Source organism: Mustela putorius, unplaced genomic scaffold (genome assembly GCF_011764305.1).
Source record: "Mustela putorius furo isolate JIRA1106 unplaced genomic scaffold, ASM1176430v1.1 tig00003858_pilon_pilon_pilon, whole genome shotgun sequence".
NCBI lineage: Eukaryota > Metazoa > Chordata > Mammalia > Carnivora > Mustelidae > Mustela > Mustela putorius.
The window spans coordinates 42,247,742-42,267,574 of NW_025422010.1; the positions used below are offsets into that span (position 1 = coordinate 42,247,742).

Here is a 19,833-nt window from a genome sequence, read left to right on the forward strand (position 1 = left end):
ACCACAGCCCCAGCAATGAGCTTAAGCACAACGTCGAGAGATCTCGGAGTCACTGGCACCATACCGGCTGCACCTGCGTTCCTGATCCTAACACTGGGCATGAACCCTACTTAAAAACAAACAAACAAACAAACAAAACCCATGTACATATAACATTTAGTTGCACATATATATAAATAAACAATGCACTAAACACACTTAAAATGGCTGTTTACAGGAAAGGAGATCAAGGAATGGGAATAAACGGGAATAAGTGAATGGATTAACACCAAATGCTGGGAGCGATGGGCCTCACAGGAACCAGTAATGATAACAACCCTTGAAGCGAAGAATGTGATCGACTCAATCCTATGCCTGACGTGTCCAAAATCAGGGACAGTGGAATGAAGGGGGCATCAGAAGTTAGACATACAGAAGTGAGGAAACGCTTTAATTCAAGAAACAAAGCGTGTGCAATAAACTTCCCACTGGAGCCCTGTGAGGACTTAAGGAAAACAGTGACCAAAGGAATGGCAAAGAGTAACCAGACTTGAATGACATGGAACAAATGAAACGAGCAGCACTCAGTGACAGACCGGATACTTAAAGTAGGCAAGAAAGACGAAGACTAATCAAGAAAGTCAGGCTTCTAGATTTAGAACTCAGAGACAGTGATAGCAACCTAAATCAAGAACACTTTTCTTTTTCCATGAATGGATGTTGAATTTGGTCAAATGCTTTTTCTACACTTACTGAGACACCTCATATGGCTTTTCTAATTTATTCTGTCAATATAGCAAATTATGTTGATTGAATTTCAAGTGTTAACTGTATCACATTCTTCAGGTAAACCACACTGATGATGATGTACTGCCCTTTCCATATATTGCTGGATACAACTTACTAATTTTTTTTTTAAGGATTTTATTTAGAGCGCCTGGGTGGCTCAGTGGGTTAAAGCCTCTGCCTTCAGCTCAGGTCATGATCTCAGAGTTCTGGGATCGGGGCCCCACATCAGAGTCCCTGCTCAGTAGGGCATCTGCTTCTCCCCGCTGCCCCCTTCCCATGCACACATGCATGCTCTCTCTCAAATAAATACATTTTTAAAAAATAAAACAAATAAAGATTTTATTTATTTATTTATTTGAGAGAGTGAGTGCTAGCATGAGCCAGACGAGGGACTGAGGGAAGAGGAGAGGCAGAGAATCTCAAGCAGACTCTGCACTGAGCGTGGAGCCTGACGTGGGGCTTGGTCTCATGACCCTGAGTCCATGACCTGAGCTAAAACCAAGAGTTGGACGCTTAATCAACTGAACCATCCAGGGGCCCCAACTTACTGTTTATTTTTAAGAGATTTTTCTCTTATACTGATAAAAGACAGAAGTCTGTAATTTTCTTTTTACGTAATGTTTGTTGGGTTTTAATATCAGGGTTAGGCTAGCCTCACAAAACATTATGCCATCTACTTTGGAAACATACTTTATGGAACTATTTGCTTCATGACACAACACTGAGCAAAGACAGCAGAAGATTATGTACCATATGAATGAATATAAGTATGCAGATGCGAACAGGCAAAAAATTTAAAAAGCCACCCTGAGAGATGAGATTATAGGTGACCGTTTTTATTACCTTAAACTTTTTAAATGGGAAGGGCATGAAGAAAATGAGTGGGAGAAACATTTGCTCCAAACTGATTACCTCTACGGTGAAATTTCCTAGGAAAAAAATTTCATAAGTAATAGTCTGAGGATAATATCTAACCTCGTTTTGACCACAGGTGGTCTTAATGATTCCTCTCTCTCTCACTTTACTGCAAACAGTCAAAGTAACAGGCACTGCAACTAGGGAAAAACTATCCAACATGAGTATCTTAGTGCTTGCGGACTGCAATAAAACTAACAGAGACTGGGTGGCTTATAAACAAAAGACTCTCTCCTCACAGTTCTGAAGACTAGAAAGTCCAAGATCAAGGCACCTGCAGATTCAGCATCTGATGAGAGCTACCCTTCTGGTTCACAGACAGCGAGCATCTTTTTGCTGATATCACACGGTAGAAGAGGGGCAAGGGACCTTTCCTGGGTATCTTTTACAAGGGCACTAATCCCGTCCATTAAGGCTTTGCTTTCAGGACCTAACCATCCCCCTCCTCCCCAAATACCATCACCTTGGAGGTTATGAATTCGGGGAGGACATAAACATTCAGATCATAGCAATAAGTTAGCCACACTTACTGTATTAGTTAGGGCTCTGCAGAGAAACAATCCACAATATATGAAGAGACATATACAAAAAGAGATTTAATATAAGGGATTGGCTCATACAATTACAGAAGTTGAGAAGTTTCATTACAAGGCATCTGCAAAGCGAAGGCCCGGGAAAGCCAGTGGTACAGTACACATCAAGACACAAAGGCCTGAGAACCAGAAAAACCCTGGTCTAAGTATGAAGGCCCGAGAGTCAGGAGCACCAGTGTCCAAGGATAGTAGAATACGGATGTCTTAGCTCAAGCAGGAGAGCAAATTTACCCTCCCTCCATCTCTGTGTTCTACTCATGCCCTCAACAGACTGGATGATCCCAGCACTGGTGAGTCTGATCTTTTTGACAAAGTCTACCAATTCAGATGCTAACTGCTTCCCGAAACATACTCATGGACACACCCAGAAAAAATGAAATCATGTTTGACCTCTGGGCACCCCTCAGTTCAGTCAAGCTGTCACACAAAATTAACTATCACATTTGCCCCATCAAAGATGTAAGTTAAACGTTTAAATACTGGCAGAGTGCACGGTCACAGATTGTTTAAAAGCATTTAGTCATTAAAAGCATTTAAGCACTATTTGAAAGATTTTACACCTAGAAATGTTGTTCCTACAGAAGAAACAAACAGCATTCCAACACTCACAGGCACCTCTAATTTGTAATAGCCATAAAAAGCAAATACATACTTTGGTTTAAAAAAAAAAAAACACTTTTTACTCAATATAAAGCTTGGTAGCAGAGCACATACAGCATTTGCAATTCCTAGTCACAAAATAGCCTATAACTATGAGCCAAAAATCAAGCTATTCCACATGTCAACATACCATTTAATATGAATAAAAATATAAGATTTAGAGAAACAGAAAAATTACCTAGAAGGAAGAGCATCTAGCATCTTTTTATGTGTACATAGAATAAAAAGCAGTTTAAATACATTACAGTCACTCAGATTTGATAATGACTGAGAATACAATGATCTCTCTTAGAAGAAATCTACTGAGGAGACAAGCAGGTATTTCTTATTTGTAAATCATTGTTATACAAGTTATAAATGGACTTCATCAATATGATACTAAAAAGATAGTGAGATACATACATACTGTTGGAACAACTATATAGCCTTCTAAAAGGGGGGGAAAAAACCCAAAAGCTTGAATCTATACCTCAGACCCTGAACTAAAAGAAATCCCAAATATATCAGAAGTTTAAATCTTAAAGGAAAAAAAAAAAACAACCCTACACGACAAGATGGATGGTTCTCTTATAACATGCTTTATAGAAGGCCTTTCCAACCATTCATTCCAAATATTCACTGAGCACTTACTATATGCCAGGCCTCCTGGAGCTTATATTCAAGAGGACAGGCAAATAAATATGCTACATAATAAACTAAAAGATTATAAGTGCTCTGAAGGAAACAATCAGTGCATGAAGGCTGGACAGGAGTACCTGGTTGGGGAGGAAGGGTAAGGAATAGTTATGCTAAACCACTATGAAAGAAATCCAAAATCATCCTTTAAACCACATCAAAGTTCATTTCTCTGCCACTTAACAATCTGATAAAGCAGGATCTACTTAATAAAATACAAAGGCCATGCTGGAAAGGAAGTTCTGTCACCCTCTGCACATACTTCCAAGTTTCCCATCAGCGAGAAGGGAGAAAATTCACTCCAAGGCAGATCAATTCTTTTTAAGTAATACAAATGGTGTATATATCACTTCCTGGGGTACACATGTCTCTCGATCTAGCTGGTAAGCGAGGCTGACCAGCAACATCTTTACCTGGACAGCTTCTGCCCAGCCAAAGTCTAATAAAGAAGAGGAGAATGAATCTGGGGGGCCACTGACAATCAATCAAAGACGTGTTACAATTTTAAACAATAAGACTCAACATGAAGTTGACATTTGAGCAAAGACTTGAAAGAAGTAAGAAGGCAAGAGAAGGGTCTGCCGGAGAGAGGGACCAGCACATGCAAAGGCTCTGAGCTAGAAACATTTTTATTTAAGGATATTTAGCATATTTAAGGAAGTCAAATGGGGCTAGAATGAAAAGTACACGAAGGCAACCAGCAGAAGGGCCAAAAGGGTCAGCAATGAGCCAAAAAGCCCATTCAGAAGGCCTAAAAACTGCAAAAGACAGACAAATTCAAATTCTTAAAAACCGTGTTTAAAACTTTATTATGGCAAAAGAAAAGCATACTATAAGCCAATAAGTCAAAAGGTAAATTTAGAAAAACATATACTTTAAATTTATGTCACAAAGGGCTAATCTTCCTAATATAAAATGGATCCTAGAAACAGATACAACAGAGGCCCCAGTATGAAAATGAGCAATGGATAGGAGCAAAAACAAAAAACAATGTTAATAACTCTAACATCCAACAAGAAGGGAATGATTACATATAATTTGATATTGACCTACCACAGATCATACTGTTGTTGGTTTTTTTTTTTTTTAGAAGAATGAGAAAGGATATAGGAAATTAGATAGAGCTCACACGCAAGGCCAATGGGAATGTAAAATGATGAAGCCTCTGAGGAAAGCTAAACACACAATTACCAGATGAATAGCCATTTTACTTGTAGATACATGCCCAGGGGAACAGAAAACGTAAGTCCACCCAAAACCTTATATAGGAGTGCTCGAAGCAGCATTATTAGTAATGGTCAAAACCCAGAAACAACCCAAATGTTTACCATCTTACAAATGGATAAGCAAAATGCGTGTACACAGACAATGGGATACGGCTCAGTAATAAAAGGGAATGAAGTACTGAGACTTGCTACAACAAGGGTGAACCTTAAACTCATTGTGCTAAGTGAAAGCAGCCAGACATAAAAGACCACATAGCCTAGGTCTAAGTCCATTAGTAGGAAATGTCCCAAAAGGGCAAATCCACAGAGATAGCAGATTAGCTGTTACTAGGGCCGGGCAGAGGGAGAAATGAGAAGTGGCTGCTCATGGGTACAGGGTTTCTCTGCGCAGTGGTGAAGATCCAAAATTTGATGGTGATGACAATTTCACAACTTTTTTGAATATACTAAAAACAAAACAACCTAATGATATACTCTGAAAGGGTAAACTTTGGGGTAGTTGAATATTCCCGTAACAAAAATGAGAAAGCTCTTCAAATGCATGTGTACAGAAGCTGCCAGGATAGACTTTCAACTGGAAAAAGAGGAAAGTTCAAAACAGAATGTACGATTTCCCACCTTTTGTGTGAATGCAGGAAGAAATAAGATCCTATGTTCATAACCGCATCTACATCGCATGAACATCCTCAGGAAGGACATGGAAGATACTAAGCACAGTGGTTCCTTATGGAAGCAAATGGGACAGCTGGACAGATGGAGGACCAGCGTAGGCAGGAGACTGTTCACATATATTTTCATGCGTTTGGATATTTAAGCAATATGCTCCAAAATTAAATTAATCAAGAACTAAAAATAGAAGACTGTCATAAATGTTAAAATTAAACTTTTCTTGATTCAACTCTAAGGACATAATGAAATAAGAGCAAACAAAATTAAATCAGATTGTGGTATGTATAAAAGTCACTGAGCCAAAATCAGGAGACCCTGGCTTTGCTTCTCAGCTCTCTATTAAACTCATTCTTTCAATTTCAACAAATAATCCCTTTGGGTCTCAGTTTTAAATAAGTACATCAGGCAAGATGATCTCTACTGTCATTTCTTGCTGGAACTTTCTATAATGCTCAAAAAAGGGAATTCAAGGCAATGTTAGACTTCTGTGAAAACAAAATCTAAAATGTATTAATTGGCCTATCCCTAAATGCCAAATAATCAGGGAAAAGAGCCAGACAGGCCAATACTTGAAAGAAACCAAAATGCTACCATGCTGAGTGTGGTGGTTTTTAGAAGATGAAAAATGTTTTAAGCCAACAGATCTTTCTTGTTTTAATGTCCTTGTATGATCTTCAGAAGATTTTCATCACACAATCGCCAAAACAAAGTCAACTTTAAAAAGCCAAAGTGTTGCTCTGGCTGCCATATTATCCCAAGAACTTTCCACCATCTGGGCTGGAAATGTCCTAAAACAAACTACTGTTGGAGCAAGTTATTAATTTCATGTGAAGAAGAAAAAAAAAAAAAAAAAAAGACAGGCGCCTTGACCTTGTGCTGCTCTGCTAGGGCAGAGTGGAACACTTGGATAAAGACAAAAGCCTTCATGAAATGGGTGTTAGTGTTGGCTAAGGACAAAGTCAACGAATATGGAGGAAAAAAACATCCTCTTCTGACTTACTACTGGGTAAGAAACAGGACAGTATGTAAATGGAACATAAGTTTAACAAAAACAACAGACAAGTTCAAAGGATTAAAACCAAAATTTAGAAATATCAGAGTTATGCCACCAGAGAGAGTGTGAAAGTGAAACACGAGGGAAGACTAAAAAGTGGTAGAATGTATTAAAGATACCATCAGTGGTGGTGGTGGCTAGTTTTCAAAGGTAACAAAATCAAAGACATGGGAATGCTTCTTGTTTATAAAAGTCTTAACAGTGGAACAGAAAGTGCCTGGAGGTTAGGAATCAAAAATCTGGTCTTAGAATGGTCACTCACTAGTTCCATTAGCCACCTTCCCTGTCAACTCCGTCATATGTAAAAATCAAGGAGGTCGATCAAATAAACTCAATATCTACTCCACATTTTCAAGATTTCTCAAAGCACTAGTGTTCTATGGGGCGCCTGGGTAGCTCAGTGGGTTAAAGCCTCTGCCTTCGGCTCGGGTCATGGTCCCAGGGTCCTGGGATCGAGCCCCGCATCGGGCTCTCTGCTCAGCAAGGAGCCTGCTTCCTCCTCTCTCTCTGCCTGCTTGTGATCTCTGTCAAATAAATAAATAAAGCCTTTAAAAAAAAAAAAAAGAACTAGTGTTCTACATCTAACACTGCATCAAATGTATCAATAAAAATATAGCCACATATCTTCCTGAAATAAAGTTCAACAAATTGAGTTTTTAAAGATAACCTTAAAGATGAAAAATTAGGCTGGATTGATAAGATTCATATATAATATTTAAAAAAGATGGAGACATAATAATAAAGCAAATATACCAAAATGGTTATATGAGTGTTCATAGTGCTGTCATGTCAACTGAATATGCTGCATTCGTAAAACAGAGGAAACAATCAGAGGAAGAGCTCTCAAGAATTAAAAATGATTACTAAACCTTCATCAAAAGTTAGAAATGGCTTCTGAATATATGAAGAGATGTTCAATTATACTTGTAATGAGGAAACATATATAAATATCATACTATGGGGACACCTGGGTGGCTCGGTCAGTTAAGCATCTGCCTTCGGCTCAGGTCATGATCCCAGGGTCCTGGGATCAAGCCCTGCATCAGGCTCCCTGCTCAGTGGGAAGCCTGCTTCTCTCTCTTCCATTCCTGCTGCTTGTGTTCCCTCTCTCGCTGTCTCTCTGTCAAATAAGTAAATAAGATCTTAAAAAAAAAAAAATTAATATATATAAGTCACACACAAAAAAGAAGAAAATTAACTCTTTGCGGTAGAATTGAAAGTTTGCAATTATTAGTGTACTCTGCCGCATTCATACTTTGTCATTCATGTATAAATAACAACAAAAGAAAGTAACAAATGTACTCTGTACCAGTCTTGGCTTTATAAGAGTAAAAACTCTTTCAAGGCAGAGTCAAGTGTTTTCAGGGCCACCTACGAATCCTGCAAACTGACCTTAGGAAAGTCACTTCCCTTCTCTGTACTTGAGTGACATCATATATAAAATGAAAGGGCTAGAATAAAGAAAAGCTGAATTCTAATCCTAAAAACCCAATGCACATCTGGCTCTAAATAGCACATAACCTACAACAGGCAAACACAGGCCATAACCTACAATAGGCAAACACAGCCAGGATCCAGGACCCAGCTCTTATGGACGCTAGTCTTTCTGTCATACCTAATGCCGGAAGAGCACCAGCCCTCCTAAGAAGCCAGGCACTACAGAAACTTCTTCAGCTTCCAGATGAGTCAGCCTTGTTCTTTTGAATCTCTCACATCCCGAGTCCTATGCCTACTGGACTTGTTAGTGAGCTAGTGCTACTCTTACATACGGAGAAATTTAAAATAGGAAAATTAACACAGAAAGCAAATATTCTGAATGTTTCTGAGTACTTAGTATGGGTAAGACAACACACTTTTATAATCCTAAAGCATTTTACAATTTACAAAAGCATCTTCAAGTGCACTGCTTTGGTCCCCAACACAGTCTGAAGCAACACAGTAGGCAGTGAGGACGCCAGACAGAGGAGGAGATGCTCCCTCTCGGCCCCTGTCCCCTCCACAGCATTGAAGGACACGAGGTACATACAGTCTGGCTCTTCCTCCAACAGCTACAGGAGTTGGTCTCCAAACTGAGGCACTTCAATTTCCTTCTCTAAAATACTGAACAGCTGAACTAGATGTCTTCAAATGTCTTTTCCAAGAAATGAGTTCTGGTCTGCTACCCCTACTTTCAAAATGAGAAACCCGAGGCGTGGAGTGACATTGCCGGTTAGGAGGAGAGCCAGATTCGAGCCCCATCTTCTGCATTCAGAACCAGAGAGGTTTTTCTCCTATTACAGAATACTTCTACACTTCTTAATGATAATCATGAACAATAATTCACAAGTTATGAACAATCTGAGCATGTAACTTATAAAATCAACATTTTTTAAAAGATTTTATTATTTGACAGAGAGAGACACAGTGAGAGAGGGAACACAAGCAGGGGGAGTGGGAGAGGGAGCAGCAGGCTTCCTGCTGAGCAGGGAGCCCGATGCGAGGTTTCATCCCAGGACCCCGGGATCTGACCTGAACTGAAGACAGACGTCTAATGACTGAGCCACCCAGGCACCCCTAAAATCATTGTTATTTGTGGTACTAGCTATATTTAAGTCAGACTTCAATAAACATGTAAAGGTCTGCATATTTTTTAAAAATTTAACTGAGATCCCCTCCCCTCCTCACCACACCAGAAATCAATTTTCCACCTAAAATGCTATTGTGAACTTAATATATAATACTGTCTTGGTGTATGGAAATGCTATCACCTTTAATTCAGTGCTTGTAAGGACTTAAATACCTCACTGATTGAGCCTGAAAGTTATACTCGATATTTCCCTTCCAGCACCTAAAACTTAAACACTGACTTGCTTTAGGCACCCGCTCTGCAGAGGCTGCATCTGGAGGGTGCCGAAGTATCAACAGGCAGGGCTATAGAAAGGCATTTTTCCAACAGTCAAACCCTTCAAGGCCAACCCAGGTCCCTCCAGTTCCTTCATTCTCCTCCATCAACCGTTCACAGCTTTTCACATTCTTGAACCACCTTATCACGGTTAGCAACAGAGTTTTCAATGTTCAAATTTTCCACAGTATAACAGTGAAACCAATGTCATAAGTTTACGGGCTGAATCATAAATATGCATTTCCTATCATTTTATTACATTTCAGAAACCCTATGAAGAAAGAAAATCTCATAAATAAGATTCTTAATCAGTTCCATTCCTCCCCAAATACTTCCAGAATGGATTTTAAAGAAAGAGTATATATATATAACATATGTATAATATATATTAAAAAGTATTATATAAAGAGTATATATATAAATATAAATATGAAATAATATATTTTACATCTTAATAAATAGAGAACTCTAAATGTAATCAAACAGTGAGTCCTTCTAAAATTCAAGACTCAGGCGCCTGGGTGGCTCAATCGTTAAGCCTCTGCCGTCAGTTCAGATCATGATCCCCAGGGTCCTGGGATCGAGCCCCGAGCAGGGCTCTCTGCTCAGCAGGAAGTCTACTTCTCCCTCTCCTACTCCTCCTGCTTGTGTTCCCTCTCTCACTGTCTCGCTGTCAAATAAATAAAACCTTTAAAAAAAATAAAATAAAGTCTCTGCCCCATCGAACAACACAGCTTGTCCATCCCTAATTTCCCACAACCCGTATGCTCTACTCAAACTAAATGCACTTGTGATTCTTCAGATACATTATTTATACCCAAGAGGTCCTGAGAAGGCCCCTCTCTGGCTCTTTGCTGACACAGTCACTACTACTCACTACAGTTCCAAATGACTCTTAAACTTAGGAACAGTTCCTCCCCCTGGGCTATATATATATATATTTTTTTTTAAGGATTTTACTCATTTGTGAGAGAGAGAATGTGCACAAGCAGGGAGAGAGAGCACAAGCGGCAGGCAGAGGGAGAAACAGGCTCCCTCCCCGCTGAGCAGGGAGTCCGATGCGGGCTGGATCCCAGGAATGCGGGATCATGGCCTGAGCCAAAGGCAGACGATTAACCTGATTAACCGACTGAGACACTCAGGTGCCTCATGGACTCTCTTTCTATATTATCTGTCCCTCTCTAAGCTCCAGAAGCCACACCTTTCTTTGTAGAGGGCCTAGTACCTTACAGATAAATGCCATAGTCCCAATATACGTTTTTCAGAATGAACTTAACAAGAGAGAGATTATTATACTGTTAAGGGATAATGTAAGGACTGCTGAGCTATAAAGCTGATTGTCCCTATACTACATAGTCTTGGACCACTCAACATTTATACAACTAATCTACCACTTCCTCAAATATTGCTATTTGGAAATATCTGAGGATATTAGTTCTCAGTGTTTCTGCTTCTATAGCCCCTTTCTATTTCTATTTCTCCTGTCTATGAGACACTTAGTTTTCATAATACAATATACCAACTACAAAGGGCTCTGAGCCACTGCATTTGCAGTGAACGCGCCTTAGCACTATACTGTGTTTCTGTACAGACTAGATGATGACAAACAAACAAAATGCCTTAAGCGCACTGAACAGGTTGTGCCCCTACCATCTCACTCAGTCAACAAATATTTGTCAAGTTTACCACATGCCACGCTAGCCTGAATACTAAGGATAACAGCAGTGAGCAAAACCAATGCAGGCACGAGAAGAGTCCTTGTTTTCACAGAGTCATCCTTCTAATGTTATTTGAGAAATACAAGCGAGAGAGAGAACAGACAACGTGCAAAGCCGTGTTCAGTATAAAGACAAAGAACAAAGCAGATAACATAACAGAGAATGAGAAGCATGCTCCTATTTTAGGGTGGTCAGAGCGGTTATTCCTGAGAAGCAGACCTCCCCTGAGCAGAAGGAAGCGTGAAAGTCAGGACAGGAGCCATGCAGATATCTGAGGGGAGATAGTCAAGGAGGAAGCAGCAGCAGCAGCAGCAGCAGCAGCAGCAGCAGGGGCAAAGGCCCTGGGGGCAGGGGTGGGTTGGTCTGTCCCAAATCAGCATGGACACAGATGCGGCTAAAGCAGCAGGAGCGAGATGGGACTAGGTCAGCAGATAACAACAGTACCCCTGTACTAGAGACGTAGACAAAGTCACATTACACAATTAGACAATTAGACATACCCAGAAAAAGACATTCGACTAGGAATGTCTCAGTTTTACCAATATAGAACTTATTCAAAAAATAAATAAATAAATAAATAAATGTTCTGGGGCACCTGGGTGGTTCAGTAAGTTGGGATCTGACTTTTGGTTTCAGCTCAGGTCATGATCTCAGGTTCATGCGGGATCGGGCCCCACATCGGGCTCAGTGCAGAGTCTGTTTGAGATTCTCCCTCTCGTGTTCGCTCTGTCTCCCTCTCCCCAACCCCACAAATAAATAAATACAAACATACATCTTAAAAAAAAAAAAAGATAAACATTCTTATAAAATTATAACTGAAAATCTGCAAATGAGGGCCAGGCTAAGAACTAAACGGTTGAGTTGACAGGTTGCTAAGAACACAGAAACGGATCTCAGAGGAAGAGGCTGTATGTCTGGCCTGGGGCCAGCAGAATGGCCCACTCCGAGCAGACTTCACAGGGACCTGTCCGGAGTGGTAGAACTAGAGAAAGGGGCAGGACAAGAAATGGTTGACAAAAGTATCACCATATACAGATAACAGTGATGGCTTTCACAAAAACAACACTGAAAACAGGTAAAAAGACAGGTTAAAAGTTCTCAAAATAACTTCTACTTCATACTAAGCTTCATGAACAAACCTAAGTATTGGGCCCATCCAGCAATGTGAATCAGCTGCCGGGGCCCATCTGAAGCCCCGTCACTGAGCTGAGTCATCGGGGTCTCATTCAGTGTCTTAACAGTAAGACCGTGAGAACCAATCCACATCAAAAATTTTCTAAGTGTTGCGCTTTCAACCCTCGCATGCCAAACCACGTTCTTTCTATTATGCTTTCTATTAGCGTCTTCAGGAAAATACCTTCATCTTACTCTATCCCTTCCCGTGCACTTCCCTAAGATCATGGACAAGGTATAACAGAAACAGGCTTTTACTTCTGGCAGATTCATTTCAATTTCAGTGGGATCAACACAGTATACACTGAAAAACATCTAGTGATGAGCCTGTGAATTACTTAATCTTTATTTTAAATATATAAATTTTGAGAGGTACGGAATTTAGAAAGGATTCCTAGAAGATGTGTATTTCAATCAAACTTTGAAGATTAGACTCTCAGAGAATGAAACTTATCAACACATCCAATCTTTCTGAGAAGCAGTATCTACTAACTACTTGAAAGCCAAGCTTTATTACAAGTGAATTCCTACAAATTCTGGGAGTTTAAACCACTGCAGTTGACTGTGCTCTTAATAATAAAGAATCATTTCAAACTTAATGTATAGATCCCTAAGTATCTGTCTATGCTCTTGGTAATCTCTGGCTTCCAATATTAACGGGATGATTTCACAGCCTCACAAGAAATGTTTAAGTGAGTTCTGAATTGCCCTGAGTGGACACGAACGTCGCACTCCTCCTGCTGCGCACCTGCTGATGGTGCGGGGACACGCTGACGTTAAACGTGCCAACGTGCCAAGTCTACCGTGAGACTGATGACAGTCAGGAATAAGCGTCCCCACTTTTCAAGTTCATAATCCCCCTTCAGTCAGAAGCTGATCCACAACACTGTACAATGGTTATAGTAAATGAAATATTTAAATAGTAATTTGATTTCACATGGAAACTGTTACCAAGACAAACCTTCTTGTAGGATGGAGTTCCAAGAACATTAAATCATAAGAAATTGTTTCAGCAGCTGGTTAAAGCTGAGTGTACATAATACAAGACATCTGGTTGTCTGTGCATTTTCAGTTCATTTAAAAAGTATAAACACATTAAAACACTGAAATGTTTGATATATTACAACACTGTCTGCTTGCTCTTCAAGAGTGTTTAAGTGACTGGTCTATCCACTGTATTCAAGTCTTACTTACCAGCTGAAGAGATTTACTACTCCCGTTCCCCTTAACTTCACCAAGACATTTTATTAACAAAGGAGGGGGGAAGAATGTCCTCACTGAGGATATATACTAAACCCCAGGTATTTAGTAATGACATAAACACAATAGAGATGGAACTATTTTAAAAATTAAGTCAAGAACACATGAAGCAGCGCACATACAGTGACAAGTAAATAGTAGACAATCTCTGTGTTTCCCTTCCCACATCTGACCACATGTAACAGAAACCTAACCACAGTGGCTTAATCAAAATAAGTATCTATTTTTTTTGCACTTAAGAAGAAATCCAAAGATAAGCCATGTAGGGCTCGTATAATAGTTCCACGGCATCATTCAAATCCCATACTCCTGGGACCCTGTTCTTTGCATGTGGCACTCATCATCATCGTTTCAAGATGGCCCCAGCACTGCCTCTGCATCCCAGGACGGAAGAGAAGGGCAGCAGGCCAGAAAGCTAGAGATACACACCCTGCAAGCTCACAACTTCTGCTCACACAGCACTGGCCCAAACCACGTCACGGGGCCACATTTAGCTCCCCTGGGGCCTGAGAACTAAGCTGGGCACACCATGGCCCCCAAACAATATTGGAGATGTGTCGGAAAGAAGGCAAGGAAGGACATCAGAAAGTCCAGTTACCTGGGTCTGCCACATGAGCTCCACCTGCATGGGACCCTCTCCCCTTTGCCCTTCGCCACCGGGTGATTCTTCAGTGGCTTCAGCCCTGCCTTCCGGGTGCACATCAGCAGACCAACCTACCACAGGGCTTGGTGGTTCTCGTTTCTAAATCTAGATTACAATTCTGGATGCTGTACTTATGCACAACAGAGGCCGGGAAGCCATCTTCTCACGAATACCTGGTCCTTCCTCTGTGGGCCACAGCAAGCAGCACACATCCAATGATATCCCCACGATCACAGTGATTCCATCATAATCAATCTTAACTCTTCTTCTTTATTCAAAAAATAATTCCTTTAGGGGTGCCTGACTGGCTTGGTCAGTAGAGCATATGACTCTTGATCTCAGGATTATTAAATGTGAGCCCCATGTTGGCTCTTAATTAAGAGATTACTTAAAAATATAATATTTTAAAAAATAATAATTCCTTTAAAATATGCATTCTCCATGGGGTGATATCACTCCTAAGAGAATGAAAACTGATTCTTCAGGGGTGAAAAACTTCACAGATATTATAATGATCTGTGGCCCTCCAAAGGGCCACAGTACATAAAGAGACATTCAGTGTATCTGAGGTATTCAAATTTCACTAGTGGGGAGAGGCAATTACAAAAATGTCTGAAAAGGCTCCAGAGAGACAAATTTTTAAAAAAAAATTGAGAGTAACTGCTTTAAAAAGAACACTTTACAGCATATAGGAATTGCATTCACAAACTCTTCAACATGATCAGTCACCATCTTCAATACACAAAGAAGATAAAGCAAATCCTGGCTTGGCCAGAACTTACAGGAGTGGAATATCAGTGATCAACTGCATCAAACAACAGAGCAATTCTTCCAAAAGATCTTCAGAGTCAGAACCTGGTAAGACACACAAAAATTTTTTTAACAAAATATGAAATAGAATACAGCTTTGTACAAGTTCAGTCTTCATTCCTAATGAGAATAACAACTGTTATTATCACATAAACTCAGACTCTAATGGTGACCTCTAATAAAATCCAAACCATAAGTTAGTACATACTACAGTCTTCACTTAGTATAGGAATTTTGAACATTAGCCATTTATTATATAACTTTTAATGTGTCCGTCTCTTATGGTCCCTGTAGACCAGCAGTTTTTAAATCTCTTATTTTATACTGTTATTTTTTTTTTCAAATGAAATCTTACACTGAAGTGAAATACATAAAACAGACCAAAAAAAATCAAGCTGTCCTAGCTGCTCTGTTGGAGTCAACAGAATGCCTATACCTCTTTTCCCCAGTAAATATCTGATCAAACACCAGATCTCCTTGATGGCCCTTCCCAGCACCTTTTCTGAACCTGTGGGGCTCCAGAGATCACAGACTGAAACCCAGTGAGAGGGTTTCCATCCCTTTACAAATAAAGAGCCAGAGGTAAAATGGCTTTCCTAGGTCACTGAGTAAGTGGCAAGGATAAGAGGCAAATTATCATTCCTGTAGAAATGTTTCTCTGCCCCAAACCACTCTAAAGGACACCTATTCCTTCATGAAATTCTTATTCCCCTCAGCTCCTATAACACCTTGTTTCCAGTCTACATCTTTTCTACTCATTCCTACAATCTGCCTCCTCAGAATATATCTTCCAACTATGGGCGTGCTCCCCAGACTTCCACCACTGACTTCCTCCTCTCCCCACTCCCTGTGCCCCCTTCACCAATCATTACTAACATGCTGCTGATTGCTACCGCGACGGTTCTCCTCTTGGTCTCTCTAGTGAACTCCTTCTTATCTTTATATCCAATTGCCTCCTGGCCATCTCCACTTAGATGCATCACTGGTACCTCAAACTCCACATGTTCAAAACCGAACCCATCTTTCCCAGTACTTAAAACCCACTTATTTTTTTTTTAAGATTATTTATTTATTTATTTGACAGAGAGAGATCACAAGGAGGCAGAGAGGCAGGCAGAGAGAGAGAGGAGGAAGCAGGCTCCCTGCTGAGCAGAGAGCCCGATGCGGGACTCGATCCCAGGACCCTGAGATCATGACCTGAGCCGAAGGCAGTGGCTTAACCCACTGAGCCACCCAGGCGCCCTGAAACCCACTTATTGCTTCTTTCTACTTCCTTTTGGGGACCACACCAAAGCCCAGGATACTCACGTGTATGCTTTTTTTAACCAATCTCTGGGTCCACTCAATTGCACAGCCTACCTCTCTGATGTTTCCTCTTTTCTGTACTCCGTCATGCTTTTGTTCATTATTTCATCATCTCGGTTCAGTTAAATCAGCTTACTAAATTAAAACTCACTCCTGAACTTCTTTCAACCTTCCTAACTAGTATTCCTACATCCAATCTTACTTCTCTCCAATCCAAACTCTAGACTGCTGTCAAATGGAGCTGACTAAACCCCCTTCTTCCCTCTCCTGGCTTACATCTTTTCAACTGCTTTAACCTAATACTAGGTATCAGAAGAAACTCAAGTGCTGTAAGTACAAGTCACCAGATGCTTCAAGACACAGACCCTGTACCTCATTCTACCATGATCTCCCCCCGTTATTCACAATTTATATTCCAACAATACCTAGTGCCCTGCTGCATGCCATTTCAAGCCTCCTCAATAACATTCCCTCTGCCAAGAATGCCCTCCAACAATAAAAACCTGACTTTTTAAAAAGCCAATCTTTATTCACCTGCATCATCCTCAATCTTCTTCTCCTCCATAAAACCCAAATCTCCTGCCTCGCCCTGAAAAAAAAATCACCAACAAAATATTTTGCCTTGTTCATGTCTTTCATTGTATATATAGGTTACATTATACTATAATTTCTGTCTATACGTGAGCAGGCAGCCATTGGACTCTAACCTTTTTTTTTTTTTTTTTTTTAAAGAATAGGCTCCATGCCCAGCATGGAGCCCAGTGCGGGGTTTGAACTCAAGACCCTGAGATCAAGACCTGAATTGAGATCAAGAGTCAGATGCTTTACCCAGGAACCTCTGGACTCTACTTCTTGAGAATGACGACTGACAAAGAGCTTAACACATAACATATACTCAAAACGTGTTCGCCAAACCACACCCAGGGCCTAGTACAAATCTAGTGGTTATTTCCGAAGCATCAAAGGACTGGGAATTTCAAAGTTTAGCAATTCTTTTTTCTAAACCACACTATCACCTGGCATTCAGAAATTATGAAGAAATTCCTTCCTGACTTTCCATAAATGGAACTGGCACAGTAACCCTCTGAGAGGTGAGTACAGAGCTGGAAGAGAACACTGAATCATAAAAGCACCGATCAATGCTACAAAGAAAACATGGCAAGAACCAAATTCAGTAACTACATTAAATCGTACTCTGGAAGTGCGAGGCTTAGCTCAACCAGTGAGAAAATAGAATTTGGAAATAAGTAACACTGGTCTCTGAGGCTACACAATAAAAACTAAAATCCTTCTCACTGCAAAAGTGGTCCAACACAACCCAAGTGAGTCAATAACCTGCTCCAAGTTCATCTCCTGGCATATGATACATACCTAATACAACTTGCTGCAATGTCATCCCATGGCTCATCCTACAGAATGCAGTGACCCAGACCCAAGTAAGGATATTTAAAATCATTCCTTCATTCCCTAAAGAATATCCCAGACCAAATCAGCAGGCCATTTTAACAGCATATCCTTGTTCAGCCAAGTAGTCAGAAGTGTTTTAATTACGGAAAGTGAGGGAACAAATGCTAAGGACCAGAGAGGGTTGGATTTTTTTCCTTCCGGGGTGCAAGCACATCTCACCCTCAAATCTTAACACAGTGAAGAGGATTCTGTATTGTATTCCATGTGCCATCTAAACCATCACTTCTGCCAAGATTACAGCTTAGGTCAATTAAGGAATATATTCACAGCATCATTATCAACTTAGTAATGAAATTATGATAAATACATTTCATACAAGTGAAATGTACCATTTTAAGGCCAAAATTCTGACAACAAAAGACAAGAACAGGCAGTCTCCAGTTGAAATCTCTATCAACTTCTATTACTAAAACAAAAACATTGCTACAGAATACCATATTCTTGGGGTACCAGGGTGGCTCAGTGGGTTAAAGCCTCTGCCTTCAGCTCAGGTCATGATCTCAGAGTTCTGAGATCGAGCCCCACAGTGGGCTCTCTGCTTAGTGGGAAGCCTGCTTCCCCCTCCCCCGCCTGCCTCTCTGCCTACTTGTGATCTCTGTCTGTCAAATAAATAAAATCTTAAATAAAAAAAAAAAAAAAAAGAATACCATATTCTTATTTCTGGGACTAAGCTAGAAGCAAATAATTGTGTATCAAGTGAAGAGTGACAAGATTTGACCGCTTACCAGGTCTGACATTAAGCAGGTCACTCATAGGGCGTTCTTTTCCAAGCAACATTTATATCACTCAGCTTTCATTTGAAGCCAAGTATCTTCCTTAGCGCCAATAAAAACAAGTAAATATAAACTCACCTGCCAAAAATTATAGTAACACTCATGCATTTCTCACAGGAAAGAGAATCTGAAAAGTCCTTGAAATCTGCAGGTCAGTAACAAAGCAAACTGAAGATCTTTGAGCAAAGGACTCTGAAGAGATTCAGTATGTTTAGTGTGAAGTTTTAAACCCACAGTTTTTCTCTCTTAAAGAGTTTTAAATTGCCTCTTATAGCTTCAGTCAAATACGCTCATATTTTCAATGTCAGCTTCTCGGAGATCATATTCATAGCTAACATTTACTGAGTGCCCTCCTCTTGGAGAGGCAGTGTGCCAAGCATTTCATTCGTCATGTCACATTAATCCTGACAATAACTCTTAAGGAGAAGGTATGATCATCACCATCATGTTACGGATAAAGAGATCAAGGCTCAGAATGGTCGGTTAACTTAAAATAAGTGGCGGAGACTGGATTTGAACCCAAATACAGACTCCAAAAAAAAGGGGGGGGGTCTGAAAAAAACAAAAACCCTTACAAACTATTTTTAAAGTTGGAAAAAATCCAGTCGGTCAACCATGTCTCACTGAAGACCCCAAATACAAAGCCCTGGTAAATCTGAGGGGAGAGATATGAAAAAGCCCGTATTCGTTTACACATCAAGGTCGTCTGTTACACATTCATCAACGCATACTGGAAGTCTTTGATTTAAATACCCAATTTAGAAATAGCCTCTAACAATGAATAAATATAAACTGTTATCATATGTATTGTGCACAACAAGGTCACTGAAATCTCCTCTATCTGGGGTTCCCCCGCTTTAAAGCCCTAAGCTTACTTCTCTCGTGCCTGTGAGTGACACCAGGGGAAGGAGCAAGTGAAAGAGCAAATGATATCCATGGTCCCTTACAACTCCCATCATCTATACGTGAAACTGAGTCATTCGGCACCCATTCATACACACCACACTCTCCCTAGGGAGGGAACCACAGAAGACCAGGATGCTGTGTAATCAAATACCTTCCACCAGACTAGGAAGAGAAGGGAAGAGATGGAGAAAAGAATAATGAAAAAAGCACTCACTCGAGGAAGAGGGAAAAAATAGCACTAATGGAAAACAAAGAAGCAGCCAGAAAAAAGAAAACATATGGGTCATTTAAATCAGGTAACATGGAAATATTAAAACACAGAGAGCTCATTGTTGCT

General features: G+C 40.2%; 1 protein-coding gene across 2 annotated transcripts in view; it reads right to left on the reverse strand.

The window, feature by feature from the left end:
- The window catches only part of DYM (dymeclin), a 334,042-nt gene that overhangs the window by 242,666 nt on the left and 71,543 nt on the right, over positions 1-19,833 (reverse strand). For both annotated transcript variants that reach the window (XM_045065612.1, XM_004752183.3), the window contains exon 6: positions 15,018-15,090. In XM_045065612.1, coding sequence (XP_044921547.1) covers positions 15,018-15,090 — 73 coding nt within the window. The remainder of the gene's footprint in view (positions 1-15,017; positions 15,091-19,833) is intronic.